This window comes from Protopterus annectens, chromosome 8.part0 (genome assembly GCF_019279795.1).
Source record: "Protopterus annectens isolate FY-2018-M chromosome 8.part0, PAN1.0, whole genome shotgun sequence".
In the NCBI taxonomy this organism is placed as follows: Eukaryota; Metazoa; Chordata; order Ceratodontiformes; family Protopteridae; genus Protopterus; species Protopterus annectens.
The window spans coordinates 1,152,050,784-1,152,072,094 of NC_056741.1; the positions used below are offsets into that span (position 1 = coordinate 1,152,050,784).

Below are 21,311 nucleotides of genomic sequence, written 5' to 3' on the forward strand. Positions count from 1 at the left end.
TATTGTGGAGAAGCTATTTCTGAAGCCTTTATAGAAATAATAACAACAACAATAAGTCATGTGTGCCCTAATACTACTCATTCTTCCAGAAGCCTTAAGTTTGGGGGTTAGTAGGAGGGAAGTTGAGGAAAAATGAAAAAGGACAATGCAAATGGAGCAGTATGATGAGTACATAAATACTTTATCTGATGCTGCCAATTTTCATTCTGTTCTCAACTGATGGGGCAGAGTACCCAACTACCTAATTTCTAGGGTGGACTCAAGAAAGGATATTCCTGAGCACCACAGAATCAAAAGATACTCTTCTTCTGGAGATCAGATCCCTAAACTGTAATCAGCAATAAAAGTATGGGGAGTAGCCCAAGTAGCTGCTGCACAAATATCATCCATGGACATTTTGGAATGAAATACTGACTTTTTGTCAGAGTGATGCCCAATTTGTTACACACACAGGAAATACAATTTGTCATCCATTCAGATAGTCTGACTTTGGTAACTGATGTACCTAGTGTGGGTTCTGTAAATGAAACAAACAGTTGATCTGATTTTCTGATGTTCTTAGTCCTATGTAAGTAAAAATGTGACTGCCTGTGAAAATCCAATAGGTGTAGTGTATATTCACCTTTGTTAGAAAATTTGGAGAAGAATACAGACAAATTAATAGAGTGATTAATATTGGATTCTGGCAGGAATGATGCATTAGTATGTAAAGTCATCCTATCCCTATGAAAAATCAAGTATGGGGTTTAGAGGATACTTGCATCTCAGAAATTCTTCTGGCTGAAGTAATGGCTGTGAAGAAAATTGTCTTCCATGAAAGAAATTTAAGGTCACAGGTAGCTGCTGGCTCAAATGGGGGTTGGGAAAGGCACTGCAGCACTAAATTTAGATCCCAAGGAGGAGTAGGGCCTTTAAAAGGGAGACCTTAAGAGTGATATGCCTCTTACAAATGCACTGTTTAACTTATGGGATGCTACTGATGAGCCATTTATACGAACATGCAAATCTGACTTCGCTGCTAACTGGACTCTAACTGTGGAAGAGCTAGCTCCTTCATCAAAGAGATGTGATAACACTTCCAAAATATTACGTATGGGAGCTGTAAAAGGTTCAATGTTATATTTTTGAGCCCAAAAAACAAATATTTTCCATTTGCTGAAGTATAATTTCCTGATGGAAGGTTTATGGGAAGGTATCAAAATATGATAGATAGGGTAAGACAGCATTGGTTATCTGGCTATTAATGGAATGGGAGAAGCCAGGCAGTCTGCCTGAGGTTTGCCAAATCTGGGTGTATCATGTCTGTCGGGTGAGACACAAGGTCTGGAGTTGGATCTAAAAACCAAGGTGGTTGAGTCAGGTGAGCCAAAGAAAGGGAAAACAAATCTGTCGAGGCCAATATGGAGCAATGAGGATGACTTTGTTCTTCAACTTGGAAGCTTTCTGAAGGAATTTGCGAATTAAAGGGTAGACACAGAGACCGGGGGGGGGGTAAATTGTGAAGTAGAGCATCCCCTTGGAGAGTCCCCCCTCTTGGGGGGATTGGGGCAAAGTAGCTGCTGCATTTGTTGTTCAGGGGGGAAAGTGAATAGATCACAGCAAGGCTGGCCCCACTGATGGAAGATCTTGCCTGCAATTTTCTTGCTGAAGGAGCATTCATGGGGTACAAGAATGCACCTGCTCAATTTGTCTGCTATCACACCGGATTTCCCTGGAATGTGTGTTGCTAAGAGAAAGTGGTTGGAAGAGATTGCCCATTACCACACACTGTGAGCTTCTCAGCACAATGGGTAAGATTTGGTTCCTCCTTGGTTGTTGATGTACTCTGTTTGTATTGCAATGGTCCCTAAGGGGAAAACATTCTGGAATGTCTGAAACGCTAAAGTAAAGTTGTGTACACTTACCATAAATGTAGATGTTCGAGTGTATTCACTGTTGCAGTCAATACATTTGGGTTATCTGCTTGCAGTAGCCCTCAGTCGGCCTGATTAACAAAGTCTTGGGTCCTGCGTCGGTTGCTGTCCCTTCTTCCATGCCTTCAGGTCGTCAGGGGTATAAAACATGCAGCCGACGCCATTACATCAGTCTTTCTTGCCCCAGATGTCAGGTGCCCCCCTAATGGGAAGCAATTAAATCTCTAATACAAGGATATACCTCCAACCAAAAATCTTTTTGTAAATAGTAAATGAGAGTAGAGGTATAGCCAAAAAAAGAAAGTGGGATGGAGGGAGGGGTAACCAGGACTGCAACAGTGAATACACTCAAACATCTACATTTATGGTAAGTGTACAAAACTGCACTATGTTCTTCGTGTTTCACTGCTGCAGTCATTACTTTTGGGTAGATTCCCAAAGCTAAGGTTGGGAGGAGGAATTTAAATAGAATTAGGACCAGCTATAAGGCCCTGCAAGACTGCAGTGGCAAAACCAGCTCTGGATTTAGAGAAAATTGGAAAATGATAATGCTTGGTGAAAGTATGTACAGAACTCCAGGTAGCAGCTTCTACGATGTCCCTTGTAGGGACGCCCCTGAGAAAGGCTGTAGAGGCAGATGCAGCCCTGGTTGAAAGGGGTATGATGCCCTGTGGGGTAGGTTTTCCATGGTGCTTATAACAGAAATGAATGCAGTGGTCTATCCATTTTGAAATGGTTTGCTTAGAAATACCTTTCCCCTCTGTCCCTGCAGCAAATTCCACCAGCAGTTGTTCAAATTTCCTTTGAGGTTTAGTCCTGTCCAAGTAGAATCTAAGTTGTCTGTGCAAATCTAAGGAGTGCAGTATCTGTTCCCCTTTGTTCTGAGGGTTAGGAAAGAAGGTAGGCAAATGAATGGACTGATTAAGAGCCACACTGGATACCACCTTGGGCATGAAGGAGGGATTGGTTCTGAGGGATCCCCTGTCCGCATGAAAGATGATGAAAGGCTCCACTGCCATAAAAGCCTGCAACTCAGATACCCTTCTTGCAGAAGTGATCGCTAAAAGGAAAGCTGTTTTCCAGGAAAGGAATTTTAAATCTGCAGTAGCAGCTGGCTCGAAAGGAGGAAGAGTGAGTTTCTCCAAGACAAAGTTAAGGTCCCAGGCTGGAGTTGCAGCTCTCCTCGGTGGCCTTAAAATTTTGGCCCCTCTGAGGAACTGCTTGAGCAGTGGGTGAGAGAAGACGGGAGGCTCTGTGCTATAATGAGCTGAAATGGCGGAGGCATGAATTTTGATGGAGGAAAAGGACAAGCCCTTATGAAGCATCTCAGTCAAATATTGTAGAATCTGAGGTAAATTGGGCACTGCTGCACTCATCCCTTGAGACTGGTCCCAGGTACAAAATCTTTTTCATTTTGCAGCATAAAATTTTCTAGTACTAGGCCTCCTAGCCTCTAAAATGATATTCATCACTGATTTACTGAGGGGTAGAAAAGAAGAGATTAGGTAATTAGCCAGGCTGCTAGGTTCAGGGTTTGCAGCTGAGGGTGCAGAATCCGGTTCCCGTGCTGAGACAACAGGGAAGGAGTCAGAGGCAGGTGCCATGGGGCCAAGCATGACACAATGCGCAGGAGGGGTTACCAGTGTTGGCATGGCCAGTCTGGTGCAATTAAAATCGTCCATGGCTTGTCCTGGTAAGATTTGGTTCCTCCTTGGTTGTTGATGTACTCTGTTTGTATTGCAATGGTCCCTAAGGGGAAAACATTCTGGAATGTCTGAAACGCTAAAGTAAAGTTGTGTACACTTACCATAAATGTAGATGTTCGAGTGTATTCACTGTTGCAGTCAATACATTTGGGTTATCTGCTTGCAGTAGCTCTCAGTCGGCCTGATTAACAAAGTCTTGGGTCCTGCGTCAGTTGCTGTCCCTTCTTCCATGCCTTCAGGTCGTCAGGGGTATAAAACATGCAGCCGACGCCATTACATCAGTCTTTCTTGCCCCAGATGTCAGGTGCCCCCCTAATGGGAAGCAATTAAATCTCTAATACAAGGATATACCTCCAACCAAAAATCTTTTTGTAAATAGTAAATGAAAGTAGAGGTATAGCCAAAAAAAGAAAGTGGGATGGAGGGAGGGGTAACCAGGACTGCAACAGTGAATACACTCAAACATCTACATTTATGGTAAGTGTACAAAACTGCACTATGTTCTTCGTGTTTCACTGCTGCAGTCATTACTTTTGGGTAGATTCCCGAAGCTAAGGTTGGGAGGAGGAATTTAAATAGAATTAGGACCAGCTATAAGGCCCTGCAAGACTGCAGTGGCAAAACCAGCTCTGGATTTAGAGAAAATTGGAAAATGATAATGCTTGGTGAAAGTATGTACAGAACTCCAGGTAGCAGCTTCTACGATGTCCCTTGTAGGGACGCCCCTGAGAAAGGCTGTAGAGGCAGATGCAGCCCTGGTTGAAAGGGGTATGATGCCCTGTGGGGTAGGTTTTCCATGGTGCTTATAACAGAAATGAATGCAGTGGTCTATCCATTTTGAAATGGTTTGCTTAGAAATACCTTTCCCCTCTGTCCCTGCAGCAAATTCCACCAGCAGTTGTTCAAATTTCCTTTGAGGTTTAGTCCTGTCCAAGTAGAATCTAAGTTGTCTGTGCAAATCTAAGGAGTGCAGTATCTGTTCCCCTTTGTTCTGAGGGTTAGGAAAGAAGGTAGGCAAATGAATGGACTGATTAAGAGCCACACTGGATACCACCTTGGGCATGAAGGAGGGATTGGTTCTGAGGGATCCCCTGTCCGCATGAAAGATGATGAAAGGCTCCACTGCCATAAAAGCCTGCAACTCAGATACCCTTCTTGCAGAAGTGATCGCTAAAAGGAAAGCTGTTTTCCAGGAAAGGAATTTTAAATCTGCAGTAGCAGCTGGCTCGAAAGGAGGAAGAGTGAGTTTCTCCAAGACAAAGTTAAGGTCCCAGGCTGGAGTTGCAGCTCTCCTCGGTGGCCTTAAAATTTTGGCCCCTCTGAGGAACTGCTTGAGCAGTGGGTGAGAGAAGACGGGAGGCTCTGTGCTACAATGAGCTGAAATGGCGGAGGCATGAATTTTGATGGAGGAAAAGGACAAGCCCTTATGAAGCATCTCAGTCAAATATTGTAGAATCTGAGGTAAATTGGGCACTGCTGCACTCATCCCTTGAGACTGGTCCCAGGTACAAAATCTTTTTCATTTTGCAGCATAAAATTTTCTAGTACTAGGCCTCCTAGCCTCTAAAATGATATCCATCACTGATTTACTGAGGGGTAGAAAAGAAGAGATTAGGTAATTAGCCAGGCTGCTAGGTTCAGGGTTTGCAGCTGAGGGTGCAGAATCCGGTTCCCGTGCTGAGACAACAGGGAAGGAGTCAGAGGCAGGTGCCATGGGGCCAAGCATGACACAATGCGCAGGAGGGGTTACCAGTGTTGGCATGGCCAGTCTGGTGCAATTAAAATCGTCCATGGCTTGTCCTGTTTGATCTTTAGTAGCACCTTGGAGAGCAGAGGCAGAGGAGGAAAGGCATAAACTGATATTTTTTTTCCAGCTGAAGGATAGAGCATCCACTTTCCAAGCTAGTTTGTGGGGAATCCTTGTGAAAAATTTGTCCAATTGATGGTTCGGGGGAGAGGCAAAAAGGTCCATATCTGGGCTCCCCCATTTGCTTGTCAACATGTTGAAAATTCTTGGCTCCAGTTTCCACTCGTGTGGGTCCATGAGGTTTCTGCTTAGTCCATCTGCCAGTGTATTTAGTTTTCCTGGCAGGAATTGAGCTTGTAGACTTACTTAGTAGCTCAAGGCTGTGTTCCATAATGCCATGGCTAGTCTGCAGAGGGGGTAAGAATGTGTACCCCCCCCCTGCTTGTTTATGTACCACATGACCATGGTGTTGTCCGTCTTTACCATTAGTTGTCCTGGAAGAATGTGGTCCTTGAAGGCTGTCAGAGCATTCTGTACGGCTAACATTTCCTTTTGATTTATGTGTAGGTGCATTTGACTTGGGTTCCATTTGCCCTGAATGCACTTCCCTGCCTGGTGAGCCCCCCATGCATAGTCTGATGAGTCTGTTGTTAAGGTTTGGGCGGCAGGGGGTAGTGTGAATGGTAGTCCCTTGTTTTGGTGGCAGGCCTCTGCCCACCAAAGGAACTCTAGGCGTAGACAAGGTATGATAGGAATCATAGCTTCTAGATCCTGTGAATGTTGACACCATAGGCTTTTGAGATACCATTGCAGTTTCCTCATATTCAGCCTTGCATATGAAATTAGAAGAATGCAGGAGGCCATGAACCCCACGACCTGCAGTATCCGCCTTGCAGATAACTGGGTTTTTGTGGCCACTTCTTTGAAGTAGGTTGTCAAATGAGTCCGTTTCTCTGGCGTGAGGAAAGCCATCTGGGAAGTTGTATTCAAGCTTGCTCCCAGGAATATAATTTGTTGACAGGGTACCAGGTGTGATTTCTTTTCATTTATGGTGTACCCCAGACAAGTCAGTACCCTCTGAACAAAGGCCAGATGATTCAAAAGAATGTCCTGGCTTTTTGCCTGAATTAGACAATCGTCCAGGTATGAATATACCTGAATATTTCTTTGCCTGCAGAATGCATTGACTGGAGCTAGGCACTTTGTGAATACCATGGGCGCAGTAGATAAGCCAAAGGGCAGTGCAGAAAACTGATAGTGCGTATTGCCTGCTTTGAAGCATAGGTATCTTTTGCAAGATTCCCTGATAGGGATGTGCAGGTATGCTTCTTTTAAGTCTAGTGTTGCCAACCATGCATCTTTGCCTAGCACAGGAAGCAGCTGGTGAAGAGTCAGCATCTTGAATTTTGGAATCACCAGAAAGGTATCTAGAGCAGAAAGGTCCAGGATAGGATGCCATGTATTGCCTTTTCTGGGTACCAGAAAATGTTTCGAATAAAAACCTTGTCCTTTTTCCTCTTCTGGTACCAACTGAATAGCCCCCATGCTTAAGAGAGAGAGTACTTGATTTTGGGCCTCTGTCACTGATTTGGGGGTAGATCTGGCCACCCACTTGGTGTTGGTAAGGTGTGGAAGTGAAATCTGTATTCTTGGGACACTATATTTAAAACCCATTTGTCCTGGGTAATGAGTTCCCAGTTTTTGGCCTGCAGACCAATCTTTCCACCTAAAAGAGCATTCAGTTGGGAAGTGCTTGGAAGTTTTAAAAGCAAGTCATTGAGACAGTTTTCCATATGGGGGAGTCTTACTACTCCCTGATTTGGGTGCGGAAACCCCCCACTGCTTAGTCTTGTGTGTCCCCTAGGACTGAAACCTGGGGTTTCTGCTGTGTCCGGGTTTGGCTTGAGAAGACCTGGAAGGGGCTGAAAAGGACCAATTCTTAGAGGGCCAATGCCTACTAAATCTAGGAGGCTGAACTTATAAGAAATCTTTAACAGTTTGCATAGATTTAGCTTTATCTTCCATCTTTTTAAGAACTTCCTCAGCCTTGTTGCCAAACAGGCGGTCCTGATTTAAGGGAGCATCCAACAATTTAACTTTAACATGATCAGGCAAAGATTGCTCCTTAAGTCAACCATGCCTTCTGAGCACAGACCCAGTAACAGCAGCCCTGCAAGAGGCCTCTAAGGAATCAAATCCACATTGCAAAGTATGTTTTCCAACCTGTTCAGCAGAATGCACTAAATCCTGTAATTCTTTAATTTCCGCACAGTCAGGAATCAACATCATTTTCTGTTTAAGCAATCCAGTAACATGTTGCTGATACTTTAACATATGAAACTGTCAGTTTAAAGCCCTAATGGCCAAGGTTGCAGAAGGGTAAACCTTCTTACCCCATCTATCCAGTGCCCTGGAGTCTCTATCAGAAGGAGTAGGATTTTTAGCAGTAGAAGCGTTAATGCCCTTGGGTCCCTGTGAAATAGTCTCTGGATCCGCAATAGGATTTTTAAAAAGGAACTTGTGTGAATCTGGAACCCTGTAATATCTGTCAAGTTTTTTGGGAGCAGGAGGCAAAGAATCAGGGGCCAAACTAGATTCCGAAAAGGCATCATCAACAATGTCTAGTACAAGAGGAATAGCTAAAGGCCTATGCTAAGGCAGGAGTAAGAAATCCCTAAGCCTCTTTTTTGAATCAGAAAAATCCTGGCTTTCCCAGTGGAAATGCTCCCTCAGAGTATGTAAGGTTTCACCAAAAGAAAAATCCTCTGGAGGGGAAGCAGAGGGAATAGAGTCCTCTGCAACAGAATCCTAATAAGTAGATAAGGGCAAATCCAGATCATCAGAAGAATCGGAAAAATAAGAATCCTTTTCAGAAGATTCATAAACAACTTCAGTCCTACGTCTCTTAGAAGGGGGAGGTTGGCTTCTCCTGATTAGAGTTATAAGATCTTCAGCCATTCTTATCATTTGTTTTTTAGGCATAGAGGCCTGAGCATGCGGCCTGGGCGTCTGTTTTTTAGGCATGGTTCAAGATTTAGGCCTAAATGAAGAAGGAGGTGTCAGTTTAATATGCAAGTCCCTAGGTCTGAATTCACCCTCAGAAGCCTGTGCCTGCACAGCGGCTCTGGATTCATCCAAGATAGAGACATCTGCGGGTTCCATAGTTGAAGCATCTCGGGGCATACCGGACTCCAAATGGGTCAGAGTAGAGGCCTGCGAATCAGAAGTAGCGGGTATCAGGGGCTGTGAAAGTACCTCACTGAGTACCGGCAAATTGGCGACTGGCTTAGGAGAAGCGTCGTCGGCAGTTTTGGACCTCGGCAGCCTGTCTCTGTCTTTATCTTTGCGTTTTTTCGAAATCCCGGTAGTTGGGTGGCTAACAGATGACATTTCTGGATAATTAAACAGAGAACCGAAATATTTAGAGGCAAAAATATACTGACAATGGATAGTGCGCTGATTAAATAAAGCACAAAACCAACAGCAAGGTACATTGTGGTCAGGGCATAGGCAAGGAATACAGTATGAATGAAAATCTTTATGAGGTATTTGCTTTCCACAAGTAATGCAATTATTAACTTTTACTGACATCGGTGAGGCGCAAGAAAAAGTTTCCCCAATGGGATACTTAGCTTTAGTTAAAGACTTCGGTTCTGAAACTCGAAAACGAAAATTTCAGGAGTCAGCCGACTGGCACTTGCGAACTGCTTCTGCTTCGGGCACTGCACAGCAAGAAAGACTGGTGTAATGGCATTGGCTGCATGTTTGATACCCCTGACGACCTGACGTCATGGAAGAAGGGACAGCAACTGACGCAGGACACAAGACTTTGTTAATCAGGCCGTCTGAGGGCTACTGCAAGCAAATAACCCAAATGTAATGACTGCAACAGTGAAACACGAAGAACATCAGCACCGCTCTCATCTCTAGGACATTCATATGCAATCTGGCCTCCTCAGGGTACCAGGTGCCTTAGACTATCTTCCCCAGATAAGGCCCTCCCCCATAACTGGGAAGCATCCGTGGTCACTATAGCCTTGAGCTGAGGGGGAATGAATGGAGAACCTAGAAGAACTTTGTCTGAATAAATCCACCATACCAGGTCTCTCTTGAAGGTCTGAGTGATTCTTATCTGGTAAGACAGACTGGTAACAAATTGACCATTATGTAGCTAGCATCCATTGAAGAATTCTCATGTAAAATCTGTCTAGTGGTACTAATGTTATTGCTGCCATCACTGATCCCATGGCTTGAAGGACCAGATGGGCCGAAATCTTGGCATTGCACATTATCTTTTTGACTTGTGACCTTATTGTATGAACCCTCGACAGTAACAGGGATGCAAAGGTAGCTTTTGTATTCAGAATTGCTCTTACAAACTCTAGGCTCTGGGTAGGTTGTAGTTGAGATTTCTCATAGTTTATGGTTATCTCCAGAAGAGAGCAAGTCTGGAGAACCTGGTCCTTTTCAATTTGAGTTGATGCCTGGTCGGAGTGGATATGAGCAGTCATCTAAGTATGGAAACATTAAGAATCCCTGCAGTCTGAGATGAGCTGCTACTATTACCATGCATCTGGTAAACACCCTGGGGGCTGTGGTGAGTCCAAAGGGCAGTACTCTGAATTGGCAATGACTGGCTCCCAGGCAGAAGCATAAATACCTTCTGGATCATCTGTTCATCTTTATATGAAAGTATGCATCCTGAAGGTCTATCGATCACATCCAGTTGTCCTTGCTCAAAACCAGCCAGAAGCATAAATACCTTCTGGATCATCTGTTCATCTTTATATGAAAGTACGCATCCTGAAGGTCTATCGAGCACATCCAGTCGTCCTTGCCCCAAAAAAAGGGAGAATGGACTAAACTGTGACCATCTGAAATTTGGTTCTTTGTACAGTCTTGTTTAGTTTGGTGATATCCAGAATTGGTCTCCAGTCCCCTGTTTTCTTTGGCACTAAAAAGAACCTTGAGTAAGTTCCAGATTCTATCTGGTCTGGCGAGTTCCAAGTAAGTGAGCGAAAGATCACAATTTTGAACGCTCAGAAGAGTGAAAATACCATACATCGAAGTTCATATTGTGGGCTCGCAGTACAGTGAAGATTGGAATATTTGCCCTTTCTTCACTGTAGTGTGATCTTGGAGTTGGTATATACAGTTAGTGGGGGGGGGGGGGTTGTGGGGCATAGTCCCTCACAATAACAGTTTCGATATGCGGCATTTTCACTCTTATGAGTGTTCGAAATTATGATCTTTCGATCACGTAATAGGAACCCGGTCTGGCAGGACCTCTTGGATGACTCTTTCTAGCAGCTTTTTGTATTTGAATTGCTGCTTGTTCCCTCTGACTGGGTGGAACATCAGGGATTTTTCTTGAGATTAGAAATAATCCTCTGTATCCAATTATCTCTTGTTTCATCTAGCCAGGTTCTCTGGTGATAATCATCCCCCAACTGCTTCCAGAGGTGGACAATCGGGCCTCCTTTCAGGAGCACTGGTAGGATTTGTCAAAGAACGATTCTCTGGAACCCTAGTTTTGTGGGCCACCTCTGCCATGTGGGTAGCGATGTCCATTAGAGTTCCCACCTCTGCCTCTGTAGGAATCTCCTCTACGTGTGTCATGGAAAAGACCCGGAGACTTTTTGAACCACATTTTCAGATCACCTCACTGATTCCTGGAAAAGGTTCACGGAGGTGTCGAAAAACACATGCCCACTACAGACAGGGCCTTTACATCCTTCTCACACCTTGATAGTGTGTCCTTTACCTTGGGGCCAAATAAAGATGTTCTGTCAAAGGGGGCATTGACGAAACAGGACTTGAAGAGCTCCTCAAACTCACAAAGACACATCCAGGCATGTCTCCTTATTGAAATGCCTGAACCCACTGCCCTTGAGGCTCCATCTGCTATGTTTGAGATCAACCACATGGAAAAATTGGACATGGACATAAAGGAGTCATCCGGGAAGTTACACAGGCCTGAACTTCCTCAGAAACAGCAACCGAGAGGGTCCTTGATAATTCCTTAATCAAATCCATCTACTCTAGTAAAATGTGCCAACTAGTTGAGAGACTTCAGAGCAAAGTGGATGAGGTGTACACATGCTTCCCAAATCTGTCCATCACCCACGACTTCCTGTTGGGGGGATGGACAGTGGAACTTTCTTTGGCTAGATTCCTTCTTGGTGGCCACGGTAACAACCATGGCGTCAACAGAAACTCCCTTACTTCAGGACTGTCTGTGGGTGGTGCCATTATCCTGTCCAGTCTCCGAGGAATGTGTTCCATGGTGTCTGGATCCTTCTATGCCCGCTGTGAGATCAAGTCAATGAGATCACTGGCGGGCGGAGTAACCCAAAGGTAGAGGATCCAGTACCAAAAGCATTCAGGAGAACAGATTCCTCAGACGTCAGGTTACTGGGCGTCCATCCTCCTCTCTGTTTAAGGATTGCCAAGATGTCTCCAAATGAGACATCTTTAGGAGGTGACCATGGGGGACCCTTCGCCCTCATTGAAATCTGTATCCTCAGTGATGGACTCTTCTGTGGAATCAATGTGCTTCCCCTTGCATGTCCTCTTTCTGGGGACTTCTACAGTGAGATGCTTTGGGGAGGTATCAGAACAGGAAATGAATTCCCTGAGAGGAAACTTTGGGCTTCTGCACTAGCTGTCCCAGTGGAACGAGATGGTGAGGCTCTAAGTGCTGGGTCATCCTGGTAGACAACTTTGGATCAGAGGGGGAAGGTTCCATCAGAACTGCTGGAGCAGAAAAGACCCTCTTTGTAGCCTCAAAGGCAGAGCGCTCCAGAGAAGGAGATGACATCAGACCTGAAAAAACATACTTCAGGATCGTAACCCTCGCCCACTCTGAGCAAAGTCCCCGAGGTGGAAGCTGCAGCCAAGGTGTCCAGTGCTGAGGCTCCAAGGTGCAAAGATGGCTCCGAAAACCTTGGATTTGAATGCAACAACTCGGACCCAAAAGGCAGACGAGTTCCGAGAGCTCTCTGGATCTGATGGGACCGGAGCTCTCAGGGAGAATTTTGGATCACAGCATAAGCTTATCCTCAGATCCAAAACTGATAGATCTCAGAGGAGGAACCTGTAATGGGGGAGTTGAAGAAATTCAGATCTCCTGACCCACAGGGGTAAAAGCCGAGGAACCCCAATCTGTCCCTGTACCAAGAGGACTTTCCTCACCAGTCTCTCCACGTCTTCTCCAGTCAGGCTTCTAGAAGAACGAGCAGAAAAGGTGGATGGACATTTGGGGCAGTATAAAAAGGGCGAAAGTACTCTGTCCGGGAGAGGATCCAGGGAGGGGAAGAGTACCTTACTTTAAGCAAGGGCTTAAAAGCCAAAGTTCTTAATGCTAGATCCGATGACTCAGAACTTCTCGGATCTGAAGTGGTGTTTGTATCAAATTTTCCTATTTTAGGGATACACAGCTAAGGTAGGATCCATAATTGTTGATTTTTTAGGATTCGTGGTTGAGACCGAATCTTTCGCTGATCTTTTCCTTGAGGAATCCGAGGTGGAAGATGAAGTAGAAGGCCTCGAAGATGAGGATTTCCTCAACCCTCAACTTTGTCTGAGTAGAATTACCCTCACATACAGCTTCTCTGAAAGAGGAGGGGAGAAGGCCTTTTAATATTACTTTGTTTTCTTTCTACTAAAGCATGTGGATTGAAACTGTGGCATATTGAGCAGTCTTCCTGCAGAAGAAGAAGGCCCAGACAGTAAACGCATTAAGCGTGGGCATCAGAGAGAGGCAAATTCTGCCCACACTTTATACATTTTTTGAAACCTGCTAGTTTTTCAACCATAGTTAAAGGGCAGAAAGGAAGGCAAACACGGACAACAGTAACAGAGTTAAGGAAGTACTTTTTTAATAGTTATAGAACTAGAACTTGAAATAGAATTATTTAAATAGAAATATTTAAACAGAAGATGGGGAATACCAGCAATGGTACCAAAGAACTACTTTCGTAGGAGAATTAGTGACAGAACAAAGGGGAAATTAAAAAAAGGCTATAAGTGATGGCAAGGGTTTGACAGCAGAAAAAAAGAAAAAATATATATTAGAAGAGAAAAAGAAAATAAGTTAAATTCACTTATCTGAAACGGAGCTCGAGGGTATGGCTAGACCACATCTTTTCACTGGAGTGGCAAATGAGATCTGAGGTAATTGGGGTTAGTGCACTGTGGGTAAGGGAGAAGCTTCAGAGTTCTTGGTTGCCATAAGCTTTAGCAATGGCCGAGTCAGATGAGTGATCAGATCTGAACCCATCAGTTAAGGACAAAAAAAAAAACTGATATCAAATTCATTGATAATCGGTGACAAGAGGTTTTCTGCTCCTTTGGAGCTCTTGGCATGCCCTCAAGAGTGGAATTTGCCTAAATTGGGAAAAATATCCCTTTTCTATAATGCTGAGCACCCACGGGTCCCTTGTAATGGTTTTTCCATTGGTTTAAGAAGAGGGAAAGCCTGCCTGCCAGGGGGTCTGGGCCAAGGGAGGGAGAGAGGGGGGTTAAGGGGCAAAGAGGGGGAGCAAATAGTCACATCTGTTCTCTGTATTGGGTGTGCTCGTTGGCAACATCCAATCTCTGAGGTTGTTGTGGATGCCACCTTCTTGACTGCCTTGGTCTTTTTCCATGGGGAGCCTCCCCTTGCCTTACCTAGGTGGGAAGGGCCAAGGCTTAGAGGTGTAGTTCCTACTGTATCTCAGAGTTGGAGACAAGTAGATTTCTTTAAAAGTTTTAATGTCTTTGCTTTTTCTCTAGTTTCTCGCTGACCTGTTCAGCTGGGAGTCCAAACAGAAACTCTTTGTCCAGCTGGGCATCCAATAACTCAAATTTAACCTGGTCTGAAAATGGCTGAGTTCTTAGCCAAGCATGTCTGTCTATAACTAATTGTGTGGCAGCTGACCTGCAAGAAGCATCTAGGGTATCATAATCACATTTCAAAGAGTGCCCGGCTACCTGTATGGCTTCTCTAGAAATGTTTTGCATCTCCTTGTGTGAGGTTCTGTTAGACAGACTCAAGTTTTGTTGACATTTTGTCTTGAAGTGATTTCAAATATTTTATCATATAAAATTGACAATTTAATGCTCTCATGGCTATGGCAGAGGCATACGTTATCTTGCCAAACCTGTCGAATCTGCTCTCCCTGTCATTAGGTAATGGATGATGGGATGGCTCTTTGGAATCCTCTTTGGTAACTTCAGCAGACACTACGGAGAGATCAGATTTAAGATTTTTATAAAGATGTCTGTGTGAGTCAAGTACACTGTAAAGACTATCTGGTTTCCTAGGAGCAGGGAGTAAGGAATCCAGGTAAAGGGCTATATCCTCAAAAACATCATCTAGCACTATGCATACTCAAGAGAACAGTCAATGGTCAAGGGGAGGGTAAGCTAAGTAGTTCCCTAGAGGTTAAGCTTACTTCATGTATTGTGTCTGAGCTTAGGAGAACAGCTTACTTTCCCAGTTAAAGGCTTTTTTCATTTTATGTTGCACGGAAGGCTTTCTACATGGCCTACCTCATAAATAAGGGTACTTCATCTAAGATAAAGGAGGTAATGATTCCTCCCTTATCAGACCCATTATCGAGTACAATGCCTCCTTTGGCATGTACTTGCCAAGCACATGCAGCGGCTGGAGAGGTCACAGAGCTTCTTGACCAGGAAAATCCAGGGTCTCAAACACCTATCCTCCTCTACTCAGTCTCATAAAGACTGTTCAGAAGTGACCTGTGTCTGACATACAAGGCCATCTCAGACCCAGCCTTGATGGAGTTGCTGCATAACCGTACGTTAAACTCCACGCAAGGGATTAACCTGGTCTGTGATATTAACAGAACTTGTTGGCAGGATAGATTTGTGACCCAAAGACTCCCCCATCTGTGAAATAGACTCCCTTTCCATGTCAAGCAGAGTGCCTCTCTAGCCCTCTAACAGGAAACTGGACAGCTGGATGGGAAACAGAAAATACACCCCTAGGATCCTACCTGTGTCCCTGCTGGATAGGGGAAACAGGTACTGACTTTGACAGAACATGGGCAAAATTTCTTGGCTAGGCTTATAAAGGGCCTCCGGGCCAATAGCCTAGTATCCCCCTATGAAACTATGTAGCATGTCCCCGAAGGAAAGGTCTTCAGGTGAGAAGGTAGAAGACACAGTGTGTCATAGTACAAATTAAGGTAGGTTTAGGGTTGCAAGTGACCTCAGTAGGCAAATTCTTCCTCATATTCAGAAGTTGAAGAGTCTTCCTCCTCTGGGAAGGCTATATCCCTAGTCCTTTTGGTCAGAGCTGGGGAAGACTTCTGAAGTCTGTGAAGGTTCTCTTGCTTTAATGAGGGCCATGAATTCCTGTGCTAACTTAACCAGGCCCTGGACTGCAGCTGGAGGGCAGAGGCAAGGCCATGGCAGGGTTACATTTTAGTTTCAAACGTCATTTAACAGGCATGGCCAAGGGATGCAGCTGACTGAGCCTAACTTCTGAAGGAACATTAGAAGTCAGCAGAGGGGTAAGGACTCCTTGCGGAACCACTTCTTGGACATCAGAAGCTGATTCCTGAGTAGCAGTGTCAGACATGATGTATGAACAGTGTTGGAAGTAGTGGGAAGGCCAGGGACTATTCTCTCTAGGGGTCGCGTCAGGGTGTTTTGGCCTAGCAGTTGTGGTCCTGAGGGCTGCAAAGCTGCCTAACCAAGGTCCTGTGGACTCTGGATCCCTGGGTTTTTCATCTTTTCTGGATCACACCAAGGATCAACGGAGCAGCAGAGACATCATGCTGAGGCCCTAAACAAACGAAGCAAAATAAGTAAAAATCTTTAAGTGGGATTTACTTCCCACATGAGAGTTAACTTTTTTTGAATATTACAGAGAAGAATTTTCTCCAATGGGATACTTAAATGTCTGGAAGCAGAGGAACTCTGGAAAGGAAAGCTGACTGAGGAACTGCGAGCATATAAAACACATGAAGCACATCGGATTGCACAGCTAGAAAGAACTGAAGGTGGCATCGATGGATGCCTTTCTTATACCCTGATGTCCAGACTGTGGTCATAAAATATCAGATGGCTTGGAATGATGCTAACACTGGAAATCGGTCCAGTCACAGGCTTCTGCATTGCAGGAAGTCCCAAGGATTAGTACTGCAATATTGACTATGAAGAACATCTCCACAGAAACAACATGGAGAACATGCAAACTCTACACATGCATTGGACAGAGACTAGGCTTGAACCTTATGTGGAAGGAAAAAACCTACCAAAATCCTGATGCTTAGTATCACTGTCCCCTCCTCAATATTACCAAGTGTCATATATCATGGATATACATGCCTCACAGCTTCCCAGAACATGACAGATCAAATGTTTTAAAAGTTCTACATTCAAAATTTCAACAGTGACATAAAGAAAAGGCAACCATAGTGCTATAAATATGTGTACTGCTGTACTCATTCAGCAAGGCAATTACATGGTGGTATGAGCATAGATGCACTGCTCTCTACAGCAGTCTCATATGCATCAGCAAACTGCAGCACTGTGTCATAATGATCAACAGTTGCAAGTAGGTCCACACATCAACATGTACCAACTCTTCGATGCAACAATAAAATTGCCCAGGGTGTGCAAATTTCGCAAGTGAAACTAGAGGTTCAAGTTTACGTGCAGCTGCTCCCAAAATAGATACAGAAACCTTGAGAATCAATATGTGGAACTCAATGGAGCACCTGTCTCTCTCCATGCCAATTCCTGTGAATGCATTTCAGTGAGTCTAGTTGCAAATAATCGGAAAAACTGGAGAACTGGATATCTGGGACATATTTTCATGCTGAAAACTAGCAATACTGCACATAATTTTTGCAGAAATGTTAAACTCTTACATCACCTGCAGTTAACCTCTTGCTACACTCAACATAGCACTAATGAAATATAAAAAGGTTTAAATCTCAAAATGATTAATCCTGTTTTCAAGCAGACTAAACAAGTAAAATTATAACACTAACAAATCTCTGCATGAGAACATTTCTCAAATATAAGTAACCCTTAATCTTGCTGACAGTATCCCACTTTGAAAACATGGAAGTTCTGACCAAACTCTTCCAATTACAGTCAACTCCAAAGCAGTCTGGTGGTCTGCTGGCTACCAATTCACGCAAGACTCACTCACTTCCACAGCTGGCTATGAACTGAATGAACTTGATGCAGCCAGCAGTCTGTCACACAGATGTACAATGGGCTGTGTTGGTTGCTGGCTTACTATTTTATCAGGTGACTACAGCTTGCTATTTAATAAGCTGACTACTTTAAAAATCTATAAAGCTGCTTACAAGAAAACGTTTGTCTATTTTTTTGATAAGAAGTATGGGTATTCTGCTATCAAAAATCTCTGCAACCAAAAGTAATAGTAACCCACATCGCTGTAACCATCAACTCAAAGAGAATCTCCACTGACTGAAATGAAATCGACTCGGTGGACCACACCTGACTAATCATTTGCATCAGAGCCAAAAACACCCTTGTTTAAAATAACTACTAACCGCAAGTCCTGGTGGCCATGCTGGAAAATGTCCAAAGAAAGATGGTGGTGGTGGAGGAGCTGGAAACATTCCATGCCACAGAGAACCTGGCTACAAAAGAAAAATTAAAATGATTAACTTCAAAGAATTTCAGCAGTTCAGACTACACTGTTGGTCATTAGATGTCTGCAACAATGTAAAGCCCGAAATAAACAAGCAATGTGAGAAAGCAAAGGGACATCAAAATCCACAAGAAGAGGCATAACCAGCAGAAAAAAAATGAAACTTATATCTGTGTACAACCAGTTTTTGTGGTACTGTTTTTATCAAGGCAAACAGGACTAAGTGTCTGACAGTTTAGAGTACGGAAATAAGGTAATAAAATCGTGCAGGGTTTGCATCAGAAGCAATGAAAAGGAAAATGAAGAATTCTTTATTTGCATATCCCTAAGAAAAGGGAAAGAGAAATATTTAAACACTTCAGTGAAATCAAAACGTCCTTCAGATGACCGCAACTATGAGAAAAACAAGTAAGCATTACACAGTGAATGGCTCAAAGGCAATCTGAAGAATTTTTTTTTTTTTTTTTTTTTACAGAAGATGATGGATGCCTGCAAACAGCAGCATTCCTCCAAAGGAGGAAAGGGGGATAAGTATAATGATAGACTTCATAATTGTACAGGATAGACACAAGGCAATTCCTAGCATGCGTGTGTGTGTGTGTGTGTGTGTGTGTACGAGCGCATGGGGGAAGGGAAGAATTTGAATGTACATTAAAGGTATACAAACTATCAGAATCTCCACTTCTAGAGTCAAATTCTTGAAACAGAAATTACCTAGATTCTATTAACAATCAGAAAGCAAGAAGTAATGAGGTAAAGGGCTTCTTCTTCCTAAGGTAGTGGTGATAGAATGGGGAATGACGCAGTGCGACCACCATGTGTCGCTGAAAAAAAGAGACTGGCAACAATTCAAAGCCAGCATGGACAATGAGACATTCTGCAAGAAGTGTACATTCATCTCCAAGATGTATAGCGTCTCCAACAGCACATACCCTCATAAATAAAACATAGTGCTCTTGATGATTTACCATTTACTTCTGTATTAGTGAAGCCAATGCTCCCTATGGGGGCAGGACACACCTAATATTTGCCTACAGTGTGAGTAACTCACCTAAGCAGACAGTGCCAACTGCCAGACTATCAACCTGACCCCCTTGAATCATCTGTTCTATTTAGCTCGATTATTTTATGTCCATTTATTGCTGCTTTCTGCATTGTCTGATACTGTTTCTCCATTTTATTTTCTGCTTTGACTAAATCTGCATTTTAATTTTCTGCTTTGAGTAAATCTGTAAGGCTATCTTGGATTTATATAAAGCTCAGCTCAGACTTGTTTTTATGAAAAGACTGCCGAGGCCTGCATAATGTGCACTTACTCATTAACTGATGGGTTTTAAAATAGGCGAAAGATAAAGTACTTATTGTGTCTGCACTTAAGCTACCTAACTGATCTAGCCATTTACAGCAGTTTTCTGTTATACTGTTTTTGCATTTTATTTTCTGCTTTGAGTAAATATGTTTGTCCTGGTGAAGAGACCATTTTTGAGTTTAACTAGTGACCGATTAAAGTGAGACAAACTACTTACTGCAGGTACTGCATAGCTTAGAGCACTTGCACTTCAGATTTCACTTGTTCTATATTGGTTGTTTTGTTTTCTTGTTCAACAAGGAGCACAGCTATGCCAAGTGCACTGCCACAGTAGTTGTATTTAAATAGCGGGTAGTCCGCATAAATACTCTTCTCTTGCACAATTGAAAGGTACCCTCTTGTAACCCTGTGAGTGAGTTATCCACTTAAGATCTGTCTAAACAACTTGCACAAAGCATGACGAAGTACAGTTGTGTAAAGCTGTGTTTGCTATAACATTAGATGTTTGAATTCCTCACTGCTGCAGTAGACTTTTAGTTACATGGTGTGTATCCTGCCGGGGATACAGCAACCGGCTAGCTTCATAAAGTTCTGGCTCCCTCCCATACCTTCACTCTAACTGCTGATTGATTCACTGAAGAGAAATAAGCAATCATAGTGAAAAAATTTTAGGACTTTCTTGCCCATTAAGAGAAAGAGCTTACTCATCCTGAACTAAAAAGATAACAAAAAATAAAACAAAATTATATCCCAACAAGTAAATGCATACTTGTGAGTGTGTGTGTGTGTGTGTGTGTGTGTGTGTGTGTGTGTGTGTGTGTGTGTGTGTGTGTGTGTGCAGCTACTGCATCCGTGAGGAATTCAAACATTTACTGCTATGGAAAGTGCAACTTGTACAACTGTACTATGACCATCACTCTCAAATACTGCAATTGTCTTTTGGCTATATGGATTAATCAATGAATTCTATCCAACCTTGGATAAGAAACAAGGAACCACAACAGTAGATGTTTGAAGTTCTTACTGGTGCAGAAACCTTCTCCTCCCTGACTAACTCAGGTCTTGTTTGACACCCTCTGAGTAGCAGGCAAGATCTGGGCAGATAAGTGCTCCACCTCAAAAAAATTCTATTTTGATCCTTTTTTGATCTGTTTTGGATATTACGAGAAGATAACTTCTTGGTATTTTCATACATTATTATAGAACCTTTTAAAAGTTTTTCTGTCAGTTGAGCTTCATTTATTAATTTCTTTCTTTCCCAACTTTAGTGCTTTAGTGTGGTTGTTAGATTTAGTAGTTTAGGTATTAAGATATTTAGATAATTAGACATTAGAGATAGAGGCATTTAGAGATTATACTGCTTGTATATATTTTATAGCTTTCGTGTGCTGTCAACTACTTCGAATACTTTCAGTAGCAAAGTTTGAGTTTCATTATTAGAGTGTGTAGTGCTGTGATTAAAGTACTTTGTGCTTAAGTGTTTTGGAGTATATCTTAATGTTGATATTTAGATAGTTTCACCATGCAAAAAGTCCACTAGTTTTAAAAATGTATTAAATATGGCCACAAAATTTCTCCAGATGACCTGTACGATCGTGTGGTATGTCTGGGAGTCTACCATTTACCTGTGTCCTATAACATCTGTGCTGCCTTTGGGCACAGGGTTTTAGTGGACAGATGGAACAAGCTAATTGTTAAAGTGCTTCTTCCTCTGGATAAGGAGACACTGACATTTAAAAAAGACCTCCGAAAAAGCACTGAAACTAAAAGACTTGGATCTGAAGAAAAAGGTCAAGTAATACTTAGGTTAGCTCTAAAGGTTCCTAAAATTGAGGAGCATGCCTCTGAGACTATGACAGTTTATTGGCCGTTTGGGCAGTTTTTCCATCCCTTTCAAATTTCTGGTTTAAAAGACACCATTTACGCTTATTTAAGCTCAGTGCAGTGGCACTGAGCTGAGGTAAATTAGTACTGGCACCAGAAAGTCTGCTCT

General features: G+C 43.2%; 1 protein-coding gene across 1 annotated transcript in view; it reads right to left on the reverse strand.

Moving 5' to 3' along the window:
• LOC122808416 (survival motor neuron protein-like) overlaps window positions 1-21,311 on the reverse strand; it is a 797,372-nt gene that overhangs the window by 311,501 nt on the left and 464,560 nt on the right. The window contains exon 5 of the mRNA XM_044079379.1: window positions 17,909-17,998. Within this exon, the coding sequence (XP_043935314.1) occupies window positions 17,909-17,998 (90 nt within the window). The remainder of the gene's footprint in view (window positions 1-17,908; window positions 17,999-21,311) is intronic.